The sequence below is a fragment of the Elephantulus edwardii genome, unplaced genomic scaffold (assembly GCF_000299155.1).
Source record: "Elephantulus edwardii isolate Elephantulus edwardi_28Jun2011 unplaced genomic scaffold, EleEdw1.0 scaffold00051, whole genome shotgun sequence".
NCBI lineage: Eukaryota > Metazoa > Chordata > Mammalia > Macroscelidea > Macroscelididae > Elephantulus > Elephantulus edwardii.
The window spans coordinates 4,960,674-4,985,852 of record NW_006399801.1 but is presented as its reverse complement, the minus strand read 5'-3'; the positions used below and the strand labels follow the sequence as shown (position 1 = coordinate 4,985,852).

Here is a 25,179-nt window from a genome sequence, read left to right as displayed (position 1 = left end):
CTTTTGTAAAATGAAATAGTGTAACACAAAGAAGGAATTACTATATACTTATAGAGGAAAAAGTTGTCCATAGTCTCATAACCAAAAAATAACTTACTAAATAATTTACAATTAACACATAAAGCCTAAAATAAGACTAACATAATAGTGTTCCCTGACACACTTCACAATTCTGGTGTCTTGATGTAGAGATGCTGGGTACAGATCCCAAAAGCAGTGTGGTGATTCAATCATCTGCTTGGGGTAGCTACCCCTGTAGTAGTCTGCTTTAAAAAAAAATAATGTTAAACAGTGCTTTGCACCTTTTATCATCATGGAGAAAATCCTCTTTGGATTTCTTTCTGCAGCAAAACAAACAAACAAACAAATCTACTGTCATCCAGTCAATTCCAAGTTACAGCCACCCTACGGGGCAGAAGAGAACTGCTCTATAGGGATTCCAGGCCATAAAACTTCCAGGGCAGAAGGAGACATTCTCCTACGTAGTGGCTGGAAGTTTCGAAGTGCAAACCTTTCACTCAGCAGCCCAGTGCTTAATCTGTGGTGCCGCTCAGGTTCCTTAACTCACTGAAAACACAACAACTGGGTCTATTACAATACATGAAAAACTCACTACTGGAACAAGAAGCAACATCATGATAGACGGGAATAAAGACTGAAGTTGTCAATGATTTCATCTTAGTTGGGTCCAAAAACAACACCTGTGGTACCGGCAGTCAAGAAATCAAAAGATATGTTACACTGGGAAAATCTTCTATTAAGGACCTCTCTAAAGTGCTCAGGAGCAACGATGTCAGTTTAAAGACTAAAGTACGCATGAGCCAAGTCATGGTCTTTTCATTTACTTATTTACTAAGCATCAGAAAGTTGGACAACAAATAAGGATGACTGAAAGAAGAAAATCTGACACCTTTGAGTTGTGATGTCAGTGAAGAATACTGAATATTTTACGAACTGACAAAAGAACAAACAAGTATCTTAGAGAAAGTACACTCAAGATTCTCCTTAGAGGGAAAGACGGCAAAACTTTGTCTCACATACTTTGGACATGTTGTTAGGAGGGGTCAGTCCTTGGAAAAAGGCATTATGCTTGGAAAGCTGAAGGGTCAGTAAAAGAAAGGACGACTCTCAACAAGATAGAATGACATGGTGACTATCAATGGACTCAAGTATTTCAGAGATGATGAGGATATCACAAGATAGAGCAAGGTTCAGATGTATTGTTCATAGAGTTACAATGAGTCAAAGTCAACTCAATGGCACACAACAGTAACATATAAAAGCTAGGGAGCTCTGGTGACTTAGGGATAAGGAGTTGTGCTACCAATCCAAAGGTTCATGGTTCAAATCCACCAGCTGCTCCACGTGAGAAAGATGAGCAGTCTCCTCCCATGCAATTAACTGCTTCTGAAAACCCACTGGAATCAGCTATGAGTCAATTCCAACTCGACAGTACATAACAACAACAATCATAAAAACTAAGTGGCATAAAGTGGACCTTTGGAAAAAAGTAGAGGATTCTTGTATAAGACATATGCTCCTTAGATACAGAAACAGGTTTTCCTTTGATCAAAACCTGTAACTTTTCTTCTAACCTGTCAGTGTTTAACATGGACATTCAGTAATTACCTGTTAAGTGACTTCAGTCTCAGTGACATGTTACCAGGTTCCATCTTACTAAGTTATCTTCTCGTACATTTACTCACTGAGGCAGTTACTGATTCACTCACTGTGAATGTAATGTGCTATGTGCTGGCTGCTAACGGAAAGTTTAAATCCACCTGGAACTCACAGGCTGAAAGACTGGCAGTCTCCTCCCATAAAGATTTACATTCTCAGGAACCTGATGTTAAACCAACCCAAAGCTGACCTTCCAGTGAGTTTTCAGAGGCACTTAACTGCGTGCGAGGAGACTGCCCATCCTTTTCCCACAGAGCGGCTGGTGGCCTCAAACTGCGTGCCCTCAGGATTGCAATGCAGCTTCTTGCCACTAGGCCACCACAGAGGGGCATTATGAGTCTGAATCAACTTGATGGCAGTGAGCTAGGTTTGGTTTAACTTGGAGGACTTGCTGCTTACTGGAGACCTTGAGGAATATAAACTGTTGACATATCTGGCTGCCAATGAAATGCTGGAAATTCAAGGGCACTCAGAGGTACTGCAGATTAAAGCCTGGAGATCTGCAATATTATTCAAAATGGTTGACTCTGGAGAACATTATGCTGAGTGAAATATCCCAGTCACAAAAGGACAAATATTACATGATGCCACTGTTGTAGAATGGGACTGTCCTTGGGGTTGGGGAGAGACTGAGTAAGATGGGTTCAATAATGTATACTGTACTGAAACAGAGGAGGGAGAAAACTGTTTAAAAGAGATATATAACTAGGTATTTCTGTCATCACAGGAGACTAGAGCGAGGGCTACATGGTGGAGGGGACCTGGGGGAGGGTTTGTAAAACAATGAAAGAATCTTTTCTTTTACTTTTCCATAATTTTTGGACTCATGTACTTATAACTTGTTAGTCAAATTTGTGTCTTCTAGGTTGCAACACCCCCATGATACATCTTCAAGGATATGAACATGTACGGCCAAGCCCAATCAATAAGAGTGCATCTAAATTCCAAAATCAATCTCCATAATAGTCTATGTGTTTCCTACTGCCAAAGGGGCCCTTTCGAGTAGTGAGAGAAGATCTTCACCCTGAAACCCACAGCATCCCTTTTCAGCAGGAAGTAGCTAAGAGAATACGCCATCCCCTTTTCCTTATGACTTAGGGTGAAGTCTCTCTCAGGGAGGAGTGATAGGGAATGGCAAAGGACACACTGACAAAGAAGATTAATCAGAACTGGCTTTGACAAGCACTGTGGCATTTAGACAAGAACAAACTGGGAGGAGGGTAGAGAGAATAGTGCAACAATGAATGAATGGAAACCCAAAATCTCTGTAAATGTTTATGAAAATTAATAAAATATAGAAAAAACAAAAACATCATCCCTGAAAACCCCGTGGGGCACAATATCAGTTAAAATCCATTCAACAGTACCAGGGAGGGTCAGTACAGACAAAAGATTGTATGATGACAACAACAGAACTCAAGTTATATGCTACTGACCTATTTAATACCCGGAGTCTTGAGATTCTAGTCTTCAATGAGGTTCCTGAGATTATTAATCTTGGAAATCAACAAGTAATGTAATGGAATAGATACCTAACCACTTTCTCTAAAATATGATCCAGATACAGTAATGTGTTTAAAATAGAACTTGACTCCTGAAAGTCATGTCTCCCTCATGCCTGAATGGATTCAGTCACTGTCATAGGTCAGAGGCTAAAGGTGGAAGGAAACAACGGAACTATTCTAGTCTTCCATTTTAGGGTCTTTTTTCTTTGAATCATTCAAAATACTGGTTTTCTGGGCTCACGAACACGTAGTGGAGTACAGCTGGGGCAAGTATGGTTAGCATGCTGCCCAAGCCTTTAAACAAAACCCAAACCCCAACCCAGTGCCATGGAATCAGTTCAGACTCATGGTGCATACAGGAGTCTGGGCTGTAATCTTTACAAGAAAAAACTGCTTAACTTTCTTCTGTGAAGCAGATGGTGGAGTTGAGCCACTAACCAATCCAACGTTATGTTCTCTCCACTCCCCTCAAAAGAACAGTATGAGAGTCAAGTAACATACAGTAAATCAATTTAATCTTTTTATCTACTTTCTAAACAACATGCCCCTGGAAACTCTACGACCTCTGATAAATGACAATAGTTATAGAAAGACTTCAGGCCTTTTGTTCATAGGGTTGCTAGCTCATCTCAATGGTCATCAACAACAACATAAATATACAAGCATACTGAAAAACTCTTTCAAAGGACAAACACTGGACACAAACCCAGTTAATAGAAAGAGTTAATTGTTTCAGAAAAAAAAATCCTACTAGGATAAGAATAAATGAAATTATAAGAATGGGCCTTGGATTGCTGTTACTGTTGTTATGTGCCATCAAGCCAGAACTGATTCATAGCTGACCCTCCAGTGGACCTGAGATGAGCAACCAATTAAAGCTCACAAGGGTTAACATTTCTGCATACGTACTTACCATAGAGCTGTTATATATAGGGTTGCTATTAGTCACAGGTGACTCTATGACATGTAACAACAATAACCACATGGTAGGGTCCATACAAAACATATACACCTGTATCAGTCTGTTTAATCTTTCAACTCTGCCAATCTTTTCACTGTTACTGAATGTACTCTACTGAGAGCTCTGGTGACAGAGTGGTTAAGAGTTGTGGTGCCAATGAAAAGGCTCAAATTCACCAGCTGCTCTGTGGACAAAGATGGGCAGTCTCCTCTTAAGATTTACAGACTCTGAAAACTTGCTGGAAGTTCAGTTAGGAGCTGGTTCTTACTTGAGGGCACAGAAAAAATATGTAGATGAAAAAATTGAAGCATAGAGAAATAAAGTAATTTTCAAAACCACTGGGCCTGGGCATGGTGGAACGAGTGGCTGTGCGCAGGAAGTGTGACTTCACGCTATGGTAAAAGTCAGGATCTTTAGGATGGGACATAATGTCTAAAAGGGGATCTTAACAGATTTTACCTTGTTGTTGACTGCCTTCGAGTCACTTCTGTTTCCCTACTCTTCCTTTTACTTATTGTGTACCGTGGAGTCAGAACTGATCCGCAGCTGACCCTCTAGTGGGTTTTCAGAGGCAGTTAATCACATAGGAGGAGACTTCCCATCCTTCTCCCATAGAGCAGCTGGTGGCCTCGAACTACGTACCTTCAATATTGCAGTGCAGCTTCTTTCCACTAGGCCACCAGGGCTCCCTCTTCCTTTACTAATCCAGGAAAAAGAAGCTAAGTAGAAAAGGACTATTAAAAAGAAACTATGAAGTTTCTTGGATTTTAGTACTTTTTCTAAATAATGAGTTAGCAGACACAGAGAAAAGACTCAAAAGAATCAAGATGAATCAAGTATTAACAGACTTTTGAAGCAATTAATGGTCAGTTACTAACCAGAAGGCTAGTAGTCCAAACCAACCCAGTAGAGCCTTGGATAAAAGTACTGGCAATTTACTTCCAAAAGGTCACAGGCATGAAGGTCTCTGCTACCCTGCACACAAGAGAGTCACCATGGGAGAATCAACTGCTTTGGTTTTCTGGGGTCTGAGAATAACAATGCCAATTATTTTCATTTGTTTTCTCTATTTTTTACTTTATAGACTTCTGTCATAATTGCACTGGGAGAAAAGAGCCAAGAGACTTTTAAATGGATATACTGTTTCAAAAGAATGAACCTGCTTCACCTCATGAAAAAGAAAACAACAACAAAACCCCAACTCCCAACTAGGCAGAAATCATCTTCAGAAAGGCTGCAATGGGATGCTCTTCCGTTAGGCCTCCAGGAGGCATGTTCTCTGCGGCATATGGTCCTGACCCAGCATCACTCATAGGGGTTCAGGCAGCACTGGAACCATCGAGACCCAGACCACATGACAGTTATGGGTCATTTGGCCCAAGATTAGAAATTCAAGGAGGAATCATCTTCAAGGAAGCATGTTGGGCAAGACTCCATGAATTTTCACTAAAAAGTAACTAAAGTATGTGATAAACATTCAGGAAAATAAAGCAAGAAAAAAGTGACCTTCAGTCAACAAGGAGACTGAGATTTTTACAGTGGCACCCAGTAAGGTAATTCAAATTATATAGATAAATGATCCCCTCAAGTAAAAAGGTTCTTTAGCTCTGATAGTTCAATTCATCCAAAAAACCACTGAATATAAAGAGAAAGACATCAGAGTATCATGTATTAACATCTCCATGATGTGTGGCTACAATTCATCATCATCTGGACACTTTTCGGGGTCAAATACAGTCTGCTTTCTCACCTAGAGGCAGTTGGTGGTTCAGGGGCAGAATTCCACTATCTGTCAGTTAGCTCAGCAGAGTGTGCAGACTAAGCCAGATGAGGAAGAAAGACCTGGTTGTCTACTATGAAGCTCGGTCAGGACCTGATAATTGTTTTGTCCCGTCCCATTGTATTAAGATCCCTATGAGTCAGGGGTCAATGGGATGGTAACTAACAAGACCTTGTCATTTATTAACTATAGAATACTGACTTTAGACATAATTTTCTACTAGATACTACCCTCTTGTTCATTGCAACACAAAGCTCAGAGAAGCTGTCCTTCCCTTTGATGTGTCCTACCCATCAATGAATAGCTGTTCAGGTTTCAGATTCGTTTGGGGACTGTGGAAGACCTGGGTGGAGCTGTAGGTTTCCACAGTGAGTGCATACACAGAACGCTGGGGTGCTCTGCCAATGCTTCAGTTACGCGCCTTTCAGGCGTTATTTATTTTGCTTCACTTATTGTTCAGTGTTACCGTTTGTTGAATTGATATATTTTTTTTTCCCTCTTCTACAAAGGGGCCAGTTGTTAGGGGCACATCCTGTAGACGGGTAACTGATGATTCCCCATTATTTAGTGTTTGTGTGTTTCAGTTTTATTTGTTTGGGTTTAAAGTGACTACACAATGCAATCACTAGGATTTAAGAGCTCGTGTAAAACCAGCACTGAGAACAATCTGTGTGCAGAGATGTCCGTGGCCAGATCTGGAAATCTTTGCTAGACCAAAGAAAGCACTAGGGGAAATGTCCTCCTAACTAACAAACCAAGGAAAACCCTTGCCACTGAATCTCAAAGACGGTCTTTTCCACCAAAATACAGATGCTTTGCTTTGGCTCTCACTTGCCTCCTCCAGGATTCAGAGTCCCCTGTGCTGCTTACAGAGAACATATCCTACTTACAGGCGAACCCTGTTTATCACACTCTCATCTGCTAAAAAGCCAAAAAGGAATAAAAATTTAAAAAAAAATAAAATCACTGCTTTAGAAATGCTGTATTTTCTCCTACTTCATGATAGGTAATGGGACTGAAGAATCAGAAAGGCCAGACCTTATCCCTCTTGGGAGAGAGAAAAGAATAATGGCCCACCCATTCTCAGAGGGGAAGTTTCCATCGGAGCCCTTCCTGCACTGCAGCCCCCCTGCTTGGACTGGCTGTCTCGGAAGTGAATGCAGGAAGTATCTGTCTACAAACCCTTTATCCTCAAGGTAACTGCTGTAGCAGCATTTTACTGTTTACTAAAGCAGTAAACATGTGATCTAAAAAAAGATGTTTTCCACCTCCAAAGAACAAGGCTTTAAAAAAAATGCATGCTGATTTCATAAGCAACTTCTTATGAAAACTGGTCGCAACCTATTTGTATTTCCCCAGTGAGATCATAGATACAGCTGTTTGGTTAGGACAGAAGGTACCCTCTCAGAGATGTGCAAGAAATACAGAGGTCATCGAATTGGATGTGCTATTGTCCTAGAACAAAATCTATTGCTTTTGAGTCAAATCTAGCCCATGGCAACCTTCCATAGGGTTTCGGAGGCTATAAATCGTAAAGGGAAGAGACTGCCCATATTTCGTGTACAAAGCAACTGATAGATGGATCCGAACCCCTGACCTTTCTGTCAGCAGTCCATCATTTAACAATCTCTGCCACTAGGGATCTTTGAATTCTATCCTAGCAAGTAAACTGTATTTATTTTGCCCTAAGCTATTGAGTCTATCACTATCTAGTGAAACAGTTGAGAGTTGCTACCACATTAAAAACAATGTCATTGGTATTTCAAACACCAACAGAATTACTCTGATGGTTTCACTGGAGCTTCTAGATTAACGTAGACTTGGAAGAAAGCCCTGGATCTACTTTTGAAAATAAGCCAATGAAAATGCAATGGGTCACTGTAGGATACTGTCTACTATAGTGATGGTAGATGAGTCACTTAGGTTGGAAGATATTAAAAATATATAGTAGCTACAACAATGGCCTCTAACAGATCAAGGATCATGAAACTGGCACAGGGCTGGCCAACATTTAGTTCCATTCCATATAAGGTCTCCATGAACTAATAAAATTATTAAAGGCATAGTTCATATCCACTGGACATGAATCCATGTTAAGTCAAACTGGTGGAACAGATAACACAGAAATTCATGACATAATGTCACTTGCATTTGACCTGAACATAAACAAGCTTCTAGCTCAAGAGCTCACACAACATACATGGGAGAAGTTAAAACTAGAGTATTTTTAAGCTACTTATTTTTTCAACTTGAGTTTTTTGTAGCTACTGTTTTGGGTGATGCTTCGCAGACACAGACCAGTCTCTGGATGAACTCCTCCCTTTACATCTTTATTCCAGATTTAAGCCATTCCAGCCCACACAGACTCTGGGATGAGAGAAGAGATTACATTATCTCCAAGAAACAATTCAGCGTGAATGAAAGCAGAACCGAGAAAAAGCTATGACACTGAGATAGTCAGGGAGAAAGGGTTCAATCATCATTACCGCTGTTTCTTACCATTTAAACTTCCTAAAGCGTTATTATGGGGAGCTCTGGTGGTGTAGTTCATGGAGACTTGCACTGCTAACCCAAAAGCTGAGCCTCTCTAGTGGATCCACTCTACCAGGGGCTCCACAGGAGAAAGACCTGCAATCTCCTCTCATCTGGTTTACAGCCTCAGAAACTCAATGGAGGTTCAGTTACCTGTCAGTTCCAATTCAACAGCAAGGTGGGATGGGGGAGGGGAGGAAGGAGAGAGAGACTGTGTGTGCGTGTGAAAGAGAGGGAAGTAGGTTGTTAGCGGCTACCAGGAATGAGAAGAAAAGGGAGGGAGATGAGAAAGAACAAAAGGTCTGGAGGGAAGCCAAGGACCTCCTTCACATGTTGTTGTTGTTGTTATGCATCGGTCAAGTGTCCTGAAACTCATAATGTCCCTATATACAACAGCTCTGAACCCTGCTCTATCCTGAGCCAACCTCATTTTCTCTGACGCACCTACCCCCATTATTACCCTGGTCACCGAATCAATCCATCTCACCCAGGGGCTTCCTCTCTTGTGGGGTCCCTCACAAGGGACAATCAATAAATCACTTTGCTGAGTATTGCTGTGAGCAATCTTCAATAGGGGGGATGCTTGTGAATAATTGAGAATGCACTGTTTCTGTGTGAGTTTCTAATTCATAATAAAGAGAAAAAAGTACACGGGCCAGAGGAAACGGAACACAAGAGCTATTCCTGGGGAGGAAATTCAATTCACAAAATATTGTAAAAGTTGAAAGAGAAAGCTTTCATGGATTGCCTGATTTTAACTCTAGAAGGAAATTTATCTCACCAAAATTAACAGTAAAATTAGCTAACATTATTCAGTTAGCTCACTCAGTGGTTCACAATTCTGAACTGTGGTAATGCACCTGGCCTTGTCATGGCATTAGGAAGCAGGAACTACAGCTATTCCTCTCTTACAGATGGAAAACCTAGAGTTCAGAAGGATTAAGTCCCTTCTCATAGGTCAGATAGTTGGGAAGAAGACTAGCCAGTGGCACGTACTCCTTCACCCGCTGCACTCCGCCCTCCCCACTCCAGTCCCAGCATGGAGCTGTGGGAAATGAGTCCTGTCATCTTGAGAAGAGCAGAGTCATCACACAGCAGAGATGAGAAAACCACAGGGACCACTCTTACCTTCCCAGGAAGGATCCTAAGGCCAGGAGAAGTTGGGGCTACCTGACCAGGCCCCTCAGCATCACACTAAGCTCTGAGCAGCCATCTCCCAAAGCAGCTTCTTTCTTCTTCCCCTCCAGTTTCTTCAGCTTTGCCTCCCTGTCTTTATTGTTGTTAACTGGTCAGTCTTTGCCACCCCCCCATGGTAGACTGTGGAAGGGCTCTTATGATCCGTAAGGTTTTCATCGGCTGATTTTCAGAAGTAGATTATCAGGTGTTTCTCTCTTCTTATTAGTTATTTTTTATTTTAAAATTTTTAAAAAATTTTTATTTTATACTGGTTTACATACTTTGGACATGTTTCAGAGCAGGACCAGTCCTTGGAGAGGGACATCATGCTTATGAGGGTGGAGGGACAGCAAAAGTGAGAAAGACTTTCAATGAGATGGATTGATTCAGTGACTGGGGTAATGCGGGTGGGTGTGTCAGAAACAATAAACTTGGCACAGCATAGGGTTTAGGGCTATTGTACATTGTGTCTCTATAAGTCACAGGTGACTCGATGGCACACAACAACTGGTTAACTTACAAAGTTCTTAAGCTGAACACACCACTGAAACCTGGTTATCCTAGAAACACACAGGCCTTCACTGACAGATAACTGGTGGTGATCAGTGTAAGAGGTGCACTCACTCCTGAGGGACTTGAACCACGGTCTTCTGTGTGAAAGGTAAGATTTCTACCATTGAACTACCACTATGTGTTTTGTTTTCCTTAGATGGAACTGGTGGCATAGTGCATTCAATATTGTATGGCTAACTGAATGGTGAGTTGCTCAAAGGACCAAAGTGCACAATCCCCTCCCCTAAAAATATACCACCTTAGAAATCCAACAGGGTTGCTAAGAGTTGCAACTGACTCTGACGCGGTGAATTTATATTTCGCTTTTTTGTTCAATCAAAGGTCAAAGTCACTGTTGTGAAGCCGAAACCGATTCCCAGCTGACTCTCCAGCAGGTGTCCAGAGGCTGTAAATCACAAGAGAGGGGAAAATGTTTTCTCCTGAGAAGCAGCTGGTATATTTGAATTGTCTGCCATTGGATTGGAGTACAATTCCTTACCAGTAGGCTACCAGAGCTCCCTCTTTGCCACAGAGAAGTGTTCTAAAGATTCCCAAAATTGGGAATATTCAATTTCTTTCTGGGAAGAAGGTAAACATTGTGTAAACTCAATTTGAGCTTCCATGGTTTGGATTCTTCTTGGAATGTTGGGTAACATAGAGACTCAAAGAGGACTAAGTATGCAATACAAAACCACATGCTATATTTTTTTCTCTCTCATTTAACTTGGAGCAACTTCTTGGGAAATCTACCTCAAATTGAGACACAATCCAATTGTGTTGACAAACCCTTAAGCATTGTTTCAACAGTTTCTTCTTCCTCATAGGTGAACATGGCATATTCACTTAATTCTGAAAGAAAATAAGACCAAATAAGACCCAACAGAAAAGAGTCTATTAGTGACTGAATTCAAACAGATGGCCTGAGAGAACACACAAAGTGAAAGGGGCTGACATCAATTTCTGCTCTTTCTCAGGCTCAATCGCTCTGGGTCAGGGGTGCTTTCTTTTCTTTTTTAATTTTATTTTTATTAATTTTAATGAACATTTACAGAGATTTTGGATTTCCATTCATTCATTGTTTCACTTTTCTCCCTTCTCACCCCCCCCCCAGTTTGCTCTTCTCTCTGAAAAGAGAAAAATTCCTTCGTTGGTATACAATTCCCCTGCACCCCTACCCCTGCCCCGAGTACACTTCACTATGCAACCTTCATTCCAGACTCTTGTCATACCCTAATATCCTATCATATATTGCTCTTAAACTGTTCTCTCCCTCATCTATTTCAATGCAGTCTACATAATTTATGCAGTTTTTCTCAGTCTTACCCCAACCCTGATGTCAGTCCCCATTCTACAACAGTGGCACCATGCAGTATTTGTCTCTTTGTTTTTTTTGTTTGTTTGTTTTTTGGTTTTTTTTAGTATTTGTCTCTTTGTGACTGAGATACTTCACTCAGTACAATGTCCTCAAGGGTCACCCACTTTGAATAATATTGCATGAGTTCCTTGTTTTTCAATGCAGTATAGTATTCCATTGTGTGAATATACCAGAGCTTCTCTATCCATTCGTTTTTTGATGGACACTTGGGTTGTTTCCAAAGCCTTGCTACTGTGAACAAAGCCGCGATAAACATGGGTGTGCATATATCTGCTTGGATGGTGGTTATGGTCTCTTTGGAGCATATTCCCAGTAGTGGAATTGCTGGGCCAAATGGTATCTCTATTTGCAACTTTTTGAGAAAGCATCACACCACTTTCCACAGTGGTTGCAACATTTTACACTTCCACCAACAGTGAATAAGGGTTCCAGGTTCTCCACAACCTTGCCAGCATTGTTTGCTCGCTGTTCTGTTAAATTTTGCTATTCTGACTGGAGTGAGATGATAACTCATAGTTGGTTTTGTTTTTTTTTTAATTTAATTTTTTTTACTCATAGTTGTTTTGATTTGCATCTCTCTTAGAGCTAGGGATTTTGAACATTTCTTCATGTGCTTGTTGGCCATCTGAATATCTTCTTTGGGGAAGTTTCTGTTCATATCCTATGCCCATTTTTCAATTGGATTATTTACCTTTATCTTGTTGTGGTGCTTTCTTTTGCTCATTTTGTTTTTTAACTATGTGTGAAGGACAGGGCAATTTACAGCTCCCTGTAAGAGGTACAGTGAGGTGTCTTCAGACAGGAACTACCTCAAGACAAAGTTCTAAGGCCTGCTGGCATCATTCCATGTCTCATTTAGTAGAGGTTGTCCTTGCCTGGTTACCAAAGTAGATTAAAACAACTCATGAACAAAATAGATTTTTCCTTTTTCCTTTCATTAGATGGGAAGCAAATACTTATCCTTCTCTTCTCAATTAAAAGTTTCATATAATGGAACCCATGAGAGCCGGAACTCAGTGGGACTGCCTTTCCCCCCAGTTATGTGTTTTCTGCCTCTGACAGAGCGCAGCCTATTTTTTTATCATTCTTTGTGTTGTGGTTGTCGACTGTGTTTGACTTGAGCACGACTCACAGCGACCTTATAAACAAAAGGCCTGAAGCACCTCTACAACTATCAACACTTATCAAAGTTCATAGAGTGTCCAGAGGCATGTTGTTTAGGAAGTGGATGCCACTACTGCTTCACATATGAGTTTCTCTTCGTATACTTCTGTCTTTCACAGGTCCCAGCTTTCAAAGGTTTTATTGTACAGGAAATAAAATGTCCTGTGTAAGTCACTAAGCCCCATCCTTGTAACAAAAGGACCAAAGTAATTTACAACCCACTTAAACATATTATGGCCAAATAGCAGAAAGATATCTTTATGTCTACTCAAATCTCAACATGCTGAGCTAAACTTAAGCTGCAGCTGTAGTTATGTGCCTTTGAATCAAAACCTACTCATAGCTGACTCTCCAGCAAGTTTTCAGAGGCAGTAAATCATACAGGGGAGATTGTCCATCTTTCTCCCTTAGAACAGCTGGTGGATATGAATTACATGTCTTGGGGCTGGCAGCACAATGCCTTACCATTAAATTACCAGAACTTTAGCAGAGAGATCCTACATTCAGTACATTAAGTTCCATTTGTACAATATTGCATAAAGCCGACAACTAAGTTAGTATTCTTTACAATCATAAATAATGCAGCCAATTTAACATGAAAGGTCTCCATAGCAAAATCATTTCTTTCTCCCTACCTTCCCCCTCCTTTTATGAGCTGGAGACTATATGCTATGTTCAGACAGGTGATGAGGTGTGGTTAGTAAGTGACCATGACCTGTACCAAGTGTGTGATCCAGCAGCTTCCAAGCTTTGTCACTTTATCTTGGCTTAGTCTTTCTGAAGGTGATAGTCTCTAGGTAAACTGCACTTTTTTTAGATAACTGGGAACAGACTCAAGTTTTTTCCTGCCTCCAGACCTTTGCACAATATCATACCCTCTGCAGGTAACTTTCTCATACTCTGCTCATGTATGTGGCATGAAAAAGATTCTCCTGACTGTTCTATCTACTGAGAACTCACATAACACCTACCATCATTTTTCCATTGGTCTTTCTCCTTTCCATAACCTTTATCACATTTGGGAAGTATATGGTGTACTTGTATTTTCTTTTGAACTTAATGTTATTCAAGAAAGTAGCTATTATGAAGGCAACAATATTTTTATCTCTCCCATAGCAGCTGACGGGTTCGGGGATGGGGAGGGGGGTGTCACCACACAATTTGCTATATTACTATTTTACCATAGGAAGGGAGGCATTAAGTTACCAAATTAGAATAACCTAAAAGCTGCTATGATTCTCTTTTCAGTGCTTGTCAATAAAAGCTAAGGAATTAAAAAAAAAAAAGTTGCTATGATAAATTCAGGAGTGTTTGGTTCTTTGCATTATTTGTAATACATGTTCCTCATTGTATTTTCTGGAATTTGACAAGCATTGTTTCTTAACAAAAGTGTTTGAAGTAACAGCCCTGAAGTTAACGGAACCATGTTATGATTGGATTATGATGCGGTGCTTTAAAAATAAACAAGTCAGCTTGGCCTTAGTTTTACTTTTCTAAATGTCTCAGCACTTATCTGAACACAACAGCAGATCACTTGTTTTTCCCAGAGTTTAATCCCATGAACTCTTGCTGAAAGATATGGGAAGGTGTTATGGAAAGCCTGGAGCTATATTCTCATTATCGGCACCTGAGACAGGCACAAGGAAGCTGATACCTGGGATTTGGAAACTTAAATCAGCAGCTGATCTGGCATCTGGAGTCACCACCCTTGGACACTGCCAAAAATGGAAAGAATTTCCCTCACCAAACGGATAGAGAACTGCATACAAGAATTTTCCTCTAGAATTTTCTCATGTCCTATCCTTCTTATCACCTAAAATATAGAGTAATTGTTGCCTAAGGGATTTTTTTTTACATAAGAGTAGATAGCAGAAATTAAGCAGTTCCCGTCAATTTCATGATTTATTGTTTAAAGTGTCACTGTATCATTTAGTTACCATTTTTCTCTCCATAGTATTTTAATATTTGGGCTAGGGTAAATGGGGGGGGAATAATCTTTAGTAAGGACAGAGTGAGACAAACAGATTTATGTGACTTAAGCAACTTGTTGAACCTCTCAAAATTTCTATATCCTTATCTGTAAAAATGCAAGATTTCAGTTTGCTGTAACATGTATGATAACATAAACCTTGCTAAGTAGAGACTTGGCATGTAACAAGCAATTATTACAATGATGTTAATTTGGATTATGAATTAAAAATATGGCATTTACATTTTAAAATACTTCTTTAGGTTTCTTTAAATATCAATTTAATTCCATTTAATTGATCTTATTTCACTGGGAGAAACAGTTCTAAAGCAGTATTTGAGATCTGTAGTAATGGTTATATTACTTTGAGATCTCTCAGCATTTACTGCTTCTAAGATTTTAATCAAAATACACTCTTTCAACAAACATTTACTGAAACCAAATACTGTGCCAGCCACTGTGAGGGGCACAGAAGAGATGGGTAGGTTATCTCTCAGGACAAAAAAAAATATTCCTGTTCACAAGCACTAACATATACAAAGCCGGGAGTATGTGATGACAAGTGAGTAAGATTTGAAAATGACAGCTGTGAGAAAGGGAGAAAATGAAGAGCAAGAAAGTGGACAGTATGAGGCATGGCCTCACATGTTATCAAGTACGTCTCAGTCAAGTTCAGCACGGGAAGTACATGGGAAATAAGTCAGAGCAAACAGGAGTGAAAGTACCAGTGAGAAAAGGATTCATCACATCTCAGTGGCTTACGGCTAAAATGAATTTGAAATATAGGTGCACAGAAAAAAGGGGGAAAGTTAAAAGGGGGAGAAATATTGTAACAAAGAAACACAAATAAAACTGACTGTATGCCTATCAAGATAGCCAACAGCCACAAAGTAAACTATTCAGTATTTTGGGGGTACAATGTAACTGGTCTCACTTTTGCTTGAAAGAATCAGAAACATCATTCTAGAGAGCAAATTGGAACTTAGGAAGTATTTAAATTTGACAAATATTCAAAATATTATCCCATTGACCCAATATTTCCATTTCTAAAATTGTCAAAAAATTAGAAGGGGTATTGCAATATAGTAAGTGAAAAATTAAAAATGGCATTTATATCCTATCATACAAAGCTCATATAAACAGGTTGCATAAATTACAGTTCTTATTTAAATAGAAAATTATTTACTTGAGGTGAAAGAATACAGCATACAAACTATACTTATGAAGAATTTTCAGATAGGAAGAAACATTCATAAATACAATGTACTGTGGAAGGCAGGTGAAGTTGCTATGAACTCAGAACAGGCCAGAGAGGAACATACCCACATGTTAATGGTGATTTTCTTTAAGTGAAGGGTTTTAAATGAGGAGCGATTTCTATGTATTTGTAAAGTTTGGTTTTCATCTTATGCATAATGATGATTTTTTTTCTTTTCAGAATTGTATCAAACAAGGTGCATCTTTCAAAACTGCTGCAGGATTATTAGAACAATGAATGGGAGGTGTTCCAGCAGCTCACTTCCCATCCTCAGCAAGATGCAATCGCAGGCCTTGCCTTCCTGCAGCAGCATAGAAAACCAGCCCCACCCTCAGAACAACACTCAGGAGACTATCCCAGTCAGCACCACCATGACTGTCCCCCCTCGACCTCAACTGCTCTCCCAGGCACCCTCCTCCTGACCTGCACTGTCCTGGGTGTGGGAGGCCACTGCTGGCAACATAGAGAAATGACCCTGCTGACGCTGTCTGCCTCCTCAAAACCACTGGAGTAGAGTCCGTGTTGTGCTAGATTTCACAGTTGAAGCTGGTTAGGTGCTTTCAAGTTGGTTCCAACTCATATGAACAAAACTGCTTCCCCCTGTCACATCTTGTCATACAGCCACTGCTTGCTTGAGCCCACTGAGGTCACAGAAAATGTGAAGAGAATTAAAAGTCAGGCCAGAAAGACAAAGCCGTTTATTAAGAAAGGAGAAATAAACTTGCAGTGTTTGGTGAGCCTGCTAGTTAATGCACCACCAGCTCTGGTCATGCTGTGGTTAAGGCATTTAGGTGCTAACCCAAAGGTGAACTGTTCAAACCCACCAGAAGAAACATGTGTCAGTGCATTTTCTAGAAAGATTTTCAGTCTTAGAAAGCCTAAGGGCCTGGACAGCATCTCTGCAAAAGATCTTCCCTGAAGATCTTTATGTTTAGGGAAACATTCATGGGTCTGGTTTTCCGGGGCTCCCTGTATTGCCGCAATCGCCACAATTTTCTTCCTTGTCAGTCATTCAATCAAAACACCTGAAAAGGGATTCTCAGCTTTACAGGTTTTCTGCCAACAGATTACCACTGCGAAGCTCTTGGTGCAGAAGGAATAATTCCTTCAAGATATTCATCTTGATAAATTGTATTTATGTATTTAGTTAAGTGTTTTCAAGAGTGTACATGGTTTTTTAAAAGAGTATATAGGTTTTAAAACAATCTGTCTTGGAGTAAAAAAAAATCACATTAAGAAGGAAATCTAGTCAGTTAAGAAATGATGCAGTTTCACAGCACACTTTGAGATCACTACACTTGCTGCAGAAGAGTGTTTTGTATAGGCAGGAGCGGATTTCCTCATTCTTGATTCTGCCTTCCACAGTCACAAAGTCAGAGTGCCAGGTGGGTACGGGTGTGTGTACACACACACACACACACACACACACACACACTCACTCTCTCTCTCTCTCTCTCTCTCAGAAGGAGCAGAGAAGAGCAAGGTCAACGGGCTGCCCAGGAACATAATCGGAGTAATTTTACAATAATGGCCCAAAGAGCTACTTCTAGGTACCTAGGAAGATGGGATCTGCTCTCACAATGTGATTAACTCAGTGGACAGAGGCATTTTGTAGCTTCCTTCCCCTGTCTCAGCACCCCTCAAAAACTAAAAAGGGGGGAGGTACTCCAAACAGTTCATATTTTACCCAGGCCAGAAAGTTGATAAAAGGAAAAAAATTATCTAGGTCCAGCTATCAATCCACTATCCTCATTAACATCTTTAAAAGGGGGTATGCCTTCCTTTATTACCCCTTTTGAGTTTCAATTAATTTCTTTCACATAAGAAATCCAGTGTCTGCTATATAAATTCAGAAAGCAAGAATTTTGCTCTTAAACTAGTAAACTCGACTTTCTAGTGTTACATGTTTCAGTCATCACTGAAATCTCCGAGCTCTGTTACCTGAAGACAAGTAATCTCTTTAAAGAAACATAAACCAGTAATGACATACTCTCAAGTCTTCACTAAGTTTGGCCAATAATTTTCTACATTCTTGAGGAGTCCTAAGATGCTTCCCACCAACAGTTGTTTACTCTCTCTCCATTCTCTAAAACCAGATCTCTTTGAGGGTAGAATATAGCCATAATCCATTTTAAAGAACAAGAATCTTTACATTCCAGGATCAGCTGATGTAACCTTGGGCTAATGGATCTCACACACTCTTGGAGTCCAAGGATAGATCTGTATTTCCATTGAATTTGTCTCCATTGTAATTCTATAGGTTTCATAATGCATTTAACAGCATCATTCTGAGAAGAGTATGAGCCCATGTCTAATTAGACCTTCCACGCAGCCCATGGCATTAAACTAAAGAATCAGGAAAGGCTTTAAGGGATTGGATTATAACTCTACAGGCAATCTAGTTCAACAGTAATTATGGGTTCCTTCAAGGGTAGTAAGAAAATTTGGGCAAACCTGGCATTGCTTTTCAGGGAATGATCGCAGAACCAGTGAGATATTCAAATCTAATCTTTGGGAAATGTTGGTATATAGGGATATCACTCTCTCTGCATTGATGATTTTATATTAGAACTTTGTATCTGATCTTAAAATCAGACACTTAGTGATAGTATGGCACTCTGTTTCAGCTCCTACCAAAAATTCTATTACTTCTTCCAATTGAAATACCTTGTTCTCAGTTTCAAATACCCAGGGAAAATGATGATGAGAATCATAAACACTAGATGAGACTATTCCGTTTTTACAGGGTCTTAAAATTATGAATGCAAAATACCAAAACAAAACATTAGGATATGGAGCACTCGTGTAACAAATTCAGCAGCACATCTGATATTTAATCAACTAACTGATTTAACTTACTGGAACAACAAAAAACATAAAACATTTGGACCTGGAAATTGCTCGCATGAGAGACTGTTTCCTAATTCCAGCGGACAGCCATAATTTTCCCTATGCTAATTTGAGCTTTGCACTAACATAATTAAAACAGTAGTCAACAGACTCAAGGCCTCCTTTTTCCACTCTATAAACAAGGCTATAAAATCATCTTATTACTTTTCCCAGGAAACCTCACAGAAACATGTCTTAAAGGAAGTTACCTATAAAATGGGGTTATTTTAATAGAGGATTTTTAAAAATTCACTTGAAGTCATTTTCAAGGTTCACTTGGAAGATAAGCAATATATTTATAAGGCGATGTAACAGAATATGACACAGCATAGTATCCTATACAAATACAAACCATTCTCCAAAATTTTTCACAAAGTCATAACATATGTGAACTTCAAAAATACCTTCAAATCATCATAAATATGTATTTCAAATTGAACAATATTTTACACAGCACATTTATTTGTTTTGCAAAGCTTATCCTAACATCTAAAGAATGTTATTTCAGTACCTCTAAAGCAGGGGTTAGGGGGGGAAGATTCAAAAGAGTGCACTCAAGCTATTCAAGATTTCAAATAATATTTAATTGCTATGAAATATGGACAAATTTAAGGTAAAAGAATAGAGCAAAAAGGGTGGCATTTTGGATTTTAAAATGAAATAATTCCTAATTTTGTGAATTGAAAGTGGAATATAACAGGCTCCCACTTTTAAAATTCCTTTCTATGATGATTATATTTCTGAAAACTCCAATTCTTGAAGACAAAGACAGAAAAGTCTCTTTAAACGGAAGCACTGCTTCATGATTTCTTTGATGTACCTTGAGAAATAAGAACCCAAACCACCCTTCTAAAATAGCTAACAAAATAGGTGTCCATCAAATCCTCTAATTCCAGATTACGAACATATCAAACCAAATGAAGATTTTTTTTTGTTTTAAATGGTTTTAGCCCAATTTTGGGCCAGTTTCCATTTTCAAGAGTTTTCAGATGAACTAAAACCCTTGATTAAAACACAACCAAAGAGATTCTCATCTTTAGGCAACGGAGCTAAAGGCATGCAAATCATCTTTCTCTCTCCTCCTGGTAATATTTGTTTCAGCTGCTGCTTTTTCACCTTTCTACAAAGGCCTTTGGGGCATGGTGGCCTTGAAAGTAGTCTAACAAACCATCAGCAAAACAGACCCGTGAAGTTTCCTTGTACTAATCCTTAAACTGGCTTCATTTCCAAGAACTAGCCCCCTCGGTAGTTCCCAACTGCACCAATTAACTTCTACCTTCATCTAGAAACAAACATTTGCAAGAAAAGCACACCAGGACCAACACCCCAGAAAATATGGGGACAAGAGTTGCTCTCCAGCCCCACGAACATCACTAGGAAGAAAACTTACTCATCATGCGCAGAGGACGGAGATATTTTATTAAAGACACATACAGATCCGAACAAACCAAATTTCCACCACTGAGTTACAAGAACTCTTGGTGCTCAGCTTGGAGGCCCCCCAAATCAAGTCAACATTTGCATGTCCCGTTACAAGCAGGTACCTCTTCACTTCTGCGGGACCTGGCATCCCTGCGGCAGGGAGTCAGTCAAGAAGTGTCCAAAAGTCCAACATTTACCAGCCCATCTTTTTCTTTTCACCCTGCCCTCCAACCTCTCCACGTCCGTGGCCTTCGCTCCACTACGCAGCCAGCGGCATTAGGATAGTTAGAGAATATGAAAATTCAGAAGCGCTCTAGAAAAGCCTTTGCAAAAGTAATCCACAGCACTCAACCGTGAATTTAGAAACCCCAATTTTTTTCTGAGTTTGAAGTTTTTAAGCCTTGCGAATGGTTGGAGTAGGAAAAAGGAAATTTACTAGGCAGTGCAAAGGAAATCTTGTTGTCCTCTATTGTGGTAGTGGGGGTGTTGCCCAACCCTAACTTATCTAAGTTGATAAAGGAAACCAAAGAAAAGAGCAGTAAGCGCGAGATTTCTGTCAAATTAAAAGAGACCCTCTCCTTACCTTAATAGTGCTGGCCATAATGCAATCAAGTTTATTGATCGTTAATAAATGTTAATAATAATTATTGCTTCTCTCTGACCAGAAAGTAGTTTTGATGAGGTTGTTTAGAGCGGATGAGATTGTGCTAAGTCTGGGAAATGAAGTCAACCAATGGCAGGAAGAGGTTTCTATTGGTCCTGGCTGCCCAGCCCGAAGAAACAGGATATTTGGGAGTGGAGAGATAAGAGACCCTGAAAACAATGTTGTTTTTCTTGATGATATGCAGCCAGGAGATTTTTTTTTTATTAGAAAAAATAAAAGAGAGAGAGGCATCAATTGCCTGCCACTGTGAGTGTAACAGCAGGTGTGTGTGGGTGTGTGCTCTGTGACACGCTGCCCGGAGCAGGATGCAGATGTGGGGATGTGGCTGGAGCCTCATGGTTCTGCATGGACGGCCAGCGCCTGGGGACTGAGGTGGCCAGGGAGCTCTGAGCCCAGAAGCCAGACCTTCTCACCAGGTCTGTCACACATTCAGGTCCCAGGACGTAAGCTCCCTGTTCCAGGCCCCTGAAAGGACAATCTGCAGGCAAGCCTTGTTTCATGTAAATGGACAATGATGGTCAACGTAGCCGTCTGCTTGCCGATTTTCCAACACACTTCATTTGTTCCAGTTTCGTTTCTCCTTCCAAATGCTAGCAATTTTCTTTCTCTCCTCCACAATAAACAGGTAAAAACCACAAAGATGTGAGATTTAAAGCCATTATAGAAAATAAGGATAAAAAACAAACCTATCCATGTACGTGTGTTTTCAAGTATTTATTCAAAATCCAAACCATTCACATTGTTGTAAATATTTTATAATGTCAGCGAGCTGGGTCTCTCTTTGACAAACACCCATGTTATAGACGGCACAGCCCAGCAGAACGCCTGGCCACAAAGAAACATCCTATAAAGAGACCTGAAAGTTTTGAAAATTCAAGCTCTTAAGTTCAGGGCCACATGTCTGTTTTCTACTCAAAGGAAGTACGGCTAAAAGTCCCTGGAGTATTTCCTACAGGTCCTTAATTACTCATTTTCAGGAAATTACTTGTTCTCTGGAAGAAATATTTTGCTTTGAATCTAGCTACACGAAAGTTGATCCAGTCAAGAGGTGTGGTCTCAACAGTGGAACAGAAGAACACAATAGACCAAATCCCAAATCATCCAACAACTCCTGGTTTCAGAGGTGGATGTTCAGAAAATTAATTTACCTTTGACTGCAGGCCTGCATATTTCAGAATCCTCTAATTTTCTCTAGTCTTCACCATTCACCTGATAACCCCAATGTGCTGCAAGGCAAAAAAGGGGCAGGGGGAGGAAGAAGAGGGAAAGAAAGGGAATAGAGTGTTGGCCACCTCATTCTGGGTAAAAATCAGAAAGTAATACATTTTTCGAATCTATATTTTGAAGTGATGTTGATTTCCTCTCTTTTCATGTATGAACAATGAATGAGATGGGAGACTGATTAAAATTTTGCTTTCAAAAAAAATTTCAAAGTACTCAGAGTTGTTTTATCTGGGTAGCTTCCTTGAGAATTCAGGGGTGCTAAGAGGGAAAGAAGAAAAAAAAACCCTGAAAACCAAAATGCCTCTCAGGTCCACTGAGACCACTTGGCTTCTCTTCTAAGAAGGATCATTTTATAATGTCAACTGCAAGGCTACAGTATGCAATACCTCGTTAGGAATTTACCAAATTGCATCTTTACATAAGAAGACCTCCATACTAAAAATTATCCACGGCAGAAAATGCTGGAAGGCCCTACCTTCCCTTCACCTTCCAGTTACTGGGCCTGCACCTGTTCTCCACAATGGGAAAATCAGAGGCACTTTTCTGCTTTTAATTTTGTAGTTCTAATCTAATTCAAATGAAACATGAACAGTGACATTTTCTAGACTTTATTTTGTAATAATCTCAAACCTATTGAAAAGTTGCCAGATGATACTAAACTCATTGCTTCTAAGTCAACTACAACTCATAGCAACCCTACAAGGTCAGGTAAAACCACCCCACAGTATTTCATGGGCTCTTAGAAACCTCTGGTGGCCTAGTAGGTGAAATAAAGATGAATAATCTCCTCCTATGTGATTTATAGACTCTGAAAACCCACTAGAGGTTCAGCTATGAGCTGGTTCTGACACAATGGCAATGAGTTTGAGTTCTGAATTTTTATAGTACATTTCAAAGAAACATGCACATGAATGCATATGTGTGTATATACACACAAGTATACGTTATTATTGAATCAACAGACTCAAGAGGGTCTCCTCCTTGCTTTTTCTAACTTTTCTATGTAAAACATATGGAGAAAGCTCAGAGTTGATAATACTTTAATAAGGGCAGTATTGTCCTAAAATTGATATTTGAGCACAACATCGAGAATAATAGAGAAGATCTTGACTGAGACACAACAGAACAGTGACTCAGGGTCTATTCACTTACCTGTGTGTATAATATCTGTACAGTGGAATACTAATCATCACAGAAAAATGACATTGCAGATAAACTAAATGTGGAGTAGATACTTAGTGACAGGAAAAAGTTATCTTATATGCTAGTTTAAAAAGTAAATCATAAAGTAGCACTGTGTAAAAAACTCACTTTATTATGGAAAAGTAAAGAATGGCTATTAATTAACAGGTTACATACTAAGGGTAGAGACTATTTCTTGGTTTGTGTATGCGTGTTGGGTTTTGTTTTTCTTTAGGTCATCTGTATTTTTACAAAGTTTACACAAGAGCCAAAATAAAGAGCTCCCAATGACCAGACTGGAACAATTTAAGGAATAAAATAATGAATCATGACACGAATTGCACTTTAATTTTAAAATGGAATAAGTAAAATGTCATGTTCTAGGTCTTATTATCTGAAAAATAATAAGCATGCTCTGTATACATAGGCAATACACAATACCTATTGTTGTCAACACTTTACTCCTGCATACCAACATGTACATTCCTTTCTGAACGGAAATGCCAAGAATACCAAAAGAAGCTCTTTTATGAACAGTTTCAGTGAGGAAACCCAGGAGACACCCATGTGTTTTACGGGGGTCATCGATCCAATGTAAGTCCATTCAGTACACATTAACCGTCTTTATATACAGCACTCTGCAAGGCACGGAGCAAGTACTATGCCAGCCTGTCCACTCAAATTCCATCCACAAAACACTGCAGAGCCTGGAACTAACCCACAAAATACAAGTCTTTTTTAGGACAAAACAATAAGGGGGAAAATATTGCAGTATATTGTTTCTAAGAAGACATGTGAATGTTAAATGTATAGTGTACGGATTCTTCACAAGAACCCTGGAAGAAGGATGTCCCCAGGACTGCTGCCAGGGACGTGCCTGAGCCTGCAGATAAGAATCAAGCATCTGGAGCTGCCCCCACAATGGAAAACTCCATCGCTCAGTGGAACTTTTCCTTCTGTGTCAGTTGGAGGATTTGGCTAAGAACACCGGCAGCTGATGGGGCTCAGGGTCACCACATTCAGCTACTAGCCACTTTCTAGCCACAGCACATTTGAAGGGTGCAGCTTCATTCCAACAGGTAAAACCTCATGTATGTTTGTGTGTCTGACTGCAAGTGTGAGAGAAAGAGAGAGAAAAAGTATGGGTGTTAGAGAGAGAGAGAGAGAGTGTGTGTGTGTGTCTGTGCATGAGAGTGTGACTGGGTTTCTGAGAATGACTGTATATAAATTTGTGGATAGCTGAGTGGGTAGTATGCATGGTGGTTGTGTGTATGTGGGTGTGTTTGGCATGAAATCCTGCTGCACATAAAAGAAAAAAGTTACCATTAATAAAACTATCGTTTCAGTCCTTTCTCATAGGGTTACTAAATACCTCAGGACTGAGTCTAATTGACTAAGGCTAAAGCAAGGAAATTGTTATTACATACTAAGTCCTCCACTTCTCAACACAAGGTTGCAATTTCCCTAATTTTGAAGCACATGTAAGCTCACTTCTCTAGATTCAGATGGAGCAATGATTACAATGGGCACAGTTTCATAAGCATTCCCCACGTCCTCAAGTTCATGCCAACCTATGACTTACTGCACAGGCCTCTCCAAAGGCAGCATCATCTGGATCCCGAAATGTTTCAGTTTATTACCCATAGTCAAAGCCCCACTTGAAAGAAGAGTAACTGTTTGAACCCAAAAATGTCATTGAAAGGAATTTTTATTTTTTCCTGTTCAACTGTCATGTTTCGGGACACCATTTGTGACCCATAAAATGCACTCCAGGGTTCTTGCCCCAATGACTGTGATCGGTTATGGATCAGAGCGGCGTGATTTGTGAATTGTTACTAGCTGGTCT

General features: G+C 39.9%; 1 protein-coding gene across 1 annotated transcript in view; it reads right to left on the bottom strand.

Moving 5' to 3' along the window:
• The window catches only part of ERG (v-ets avian erythroblastosis virus E26 oncogene homolog), a 177,739-nt gene extending 156,834 nt beyond the window's left edge, over nucleotides 1-20,905 (bottom strand). The window contains exon 1 of the mRNA XM_006886720.1: nucleotides 20,847-20,905. Within this exon, the coding sequence (XP_006886782.1) occupies nucleotides 20,847-20,864 (18 nt within the window). The 5' untranslated portion in view covers nucleotides 20,865-20,905. The remainder of the gene's footprint in view (nucleotides 1-20,846) is intronic.
• Between the last annotated feature and the right edge of the window lie 4,274 nt (nucleotides 20,906-25,179).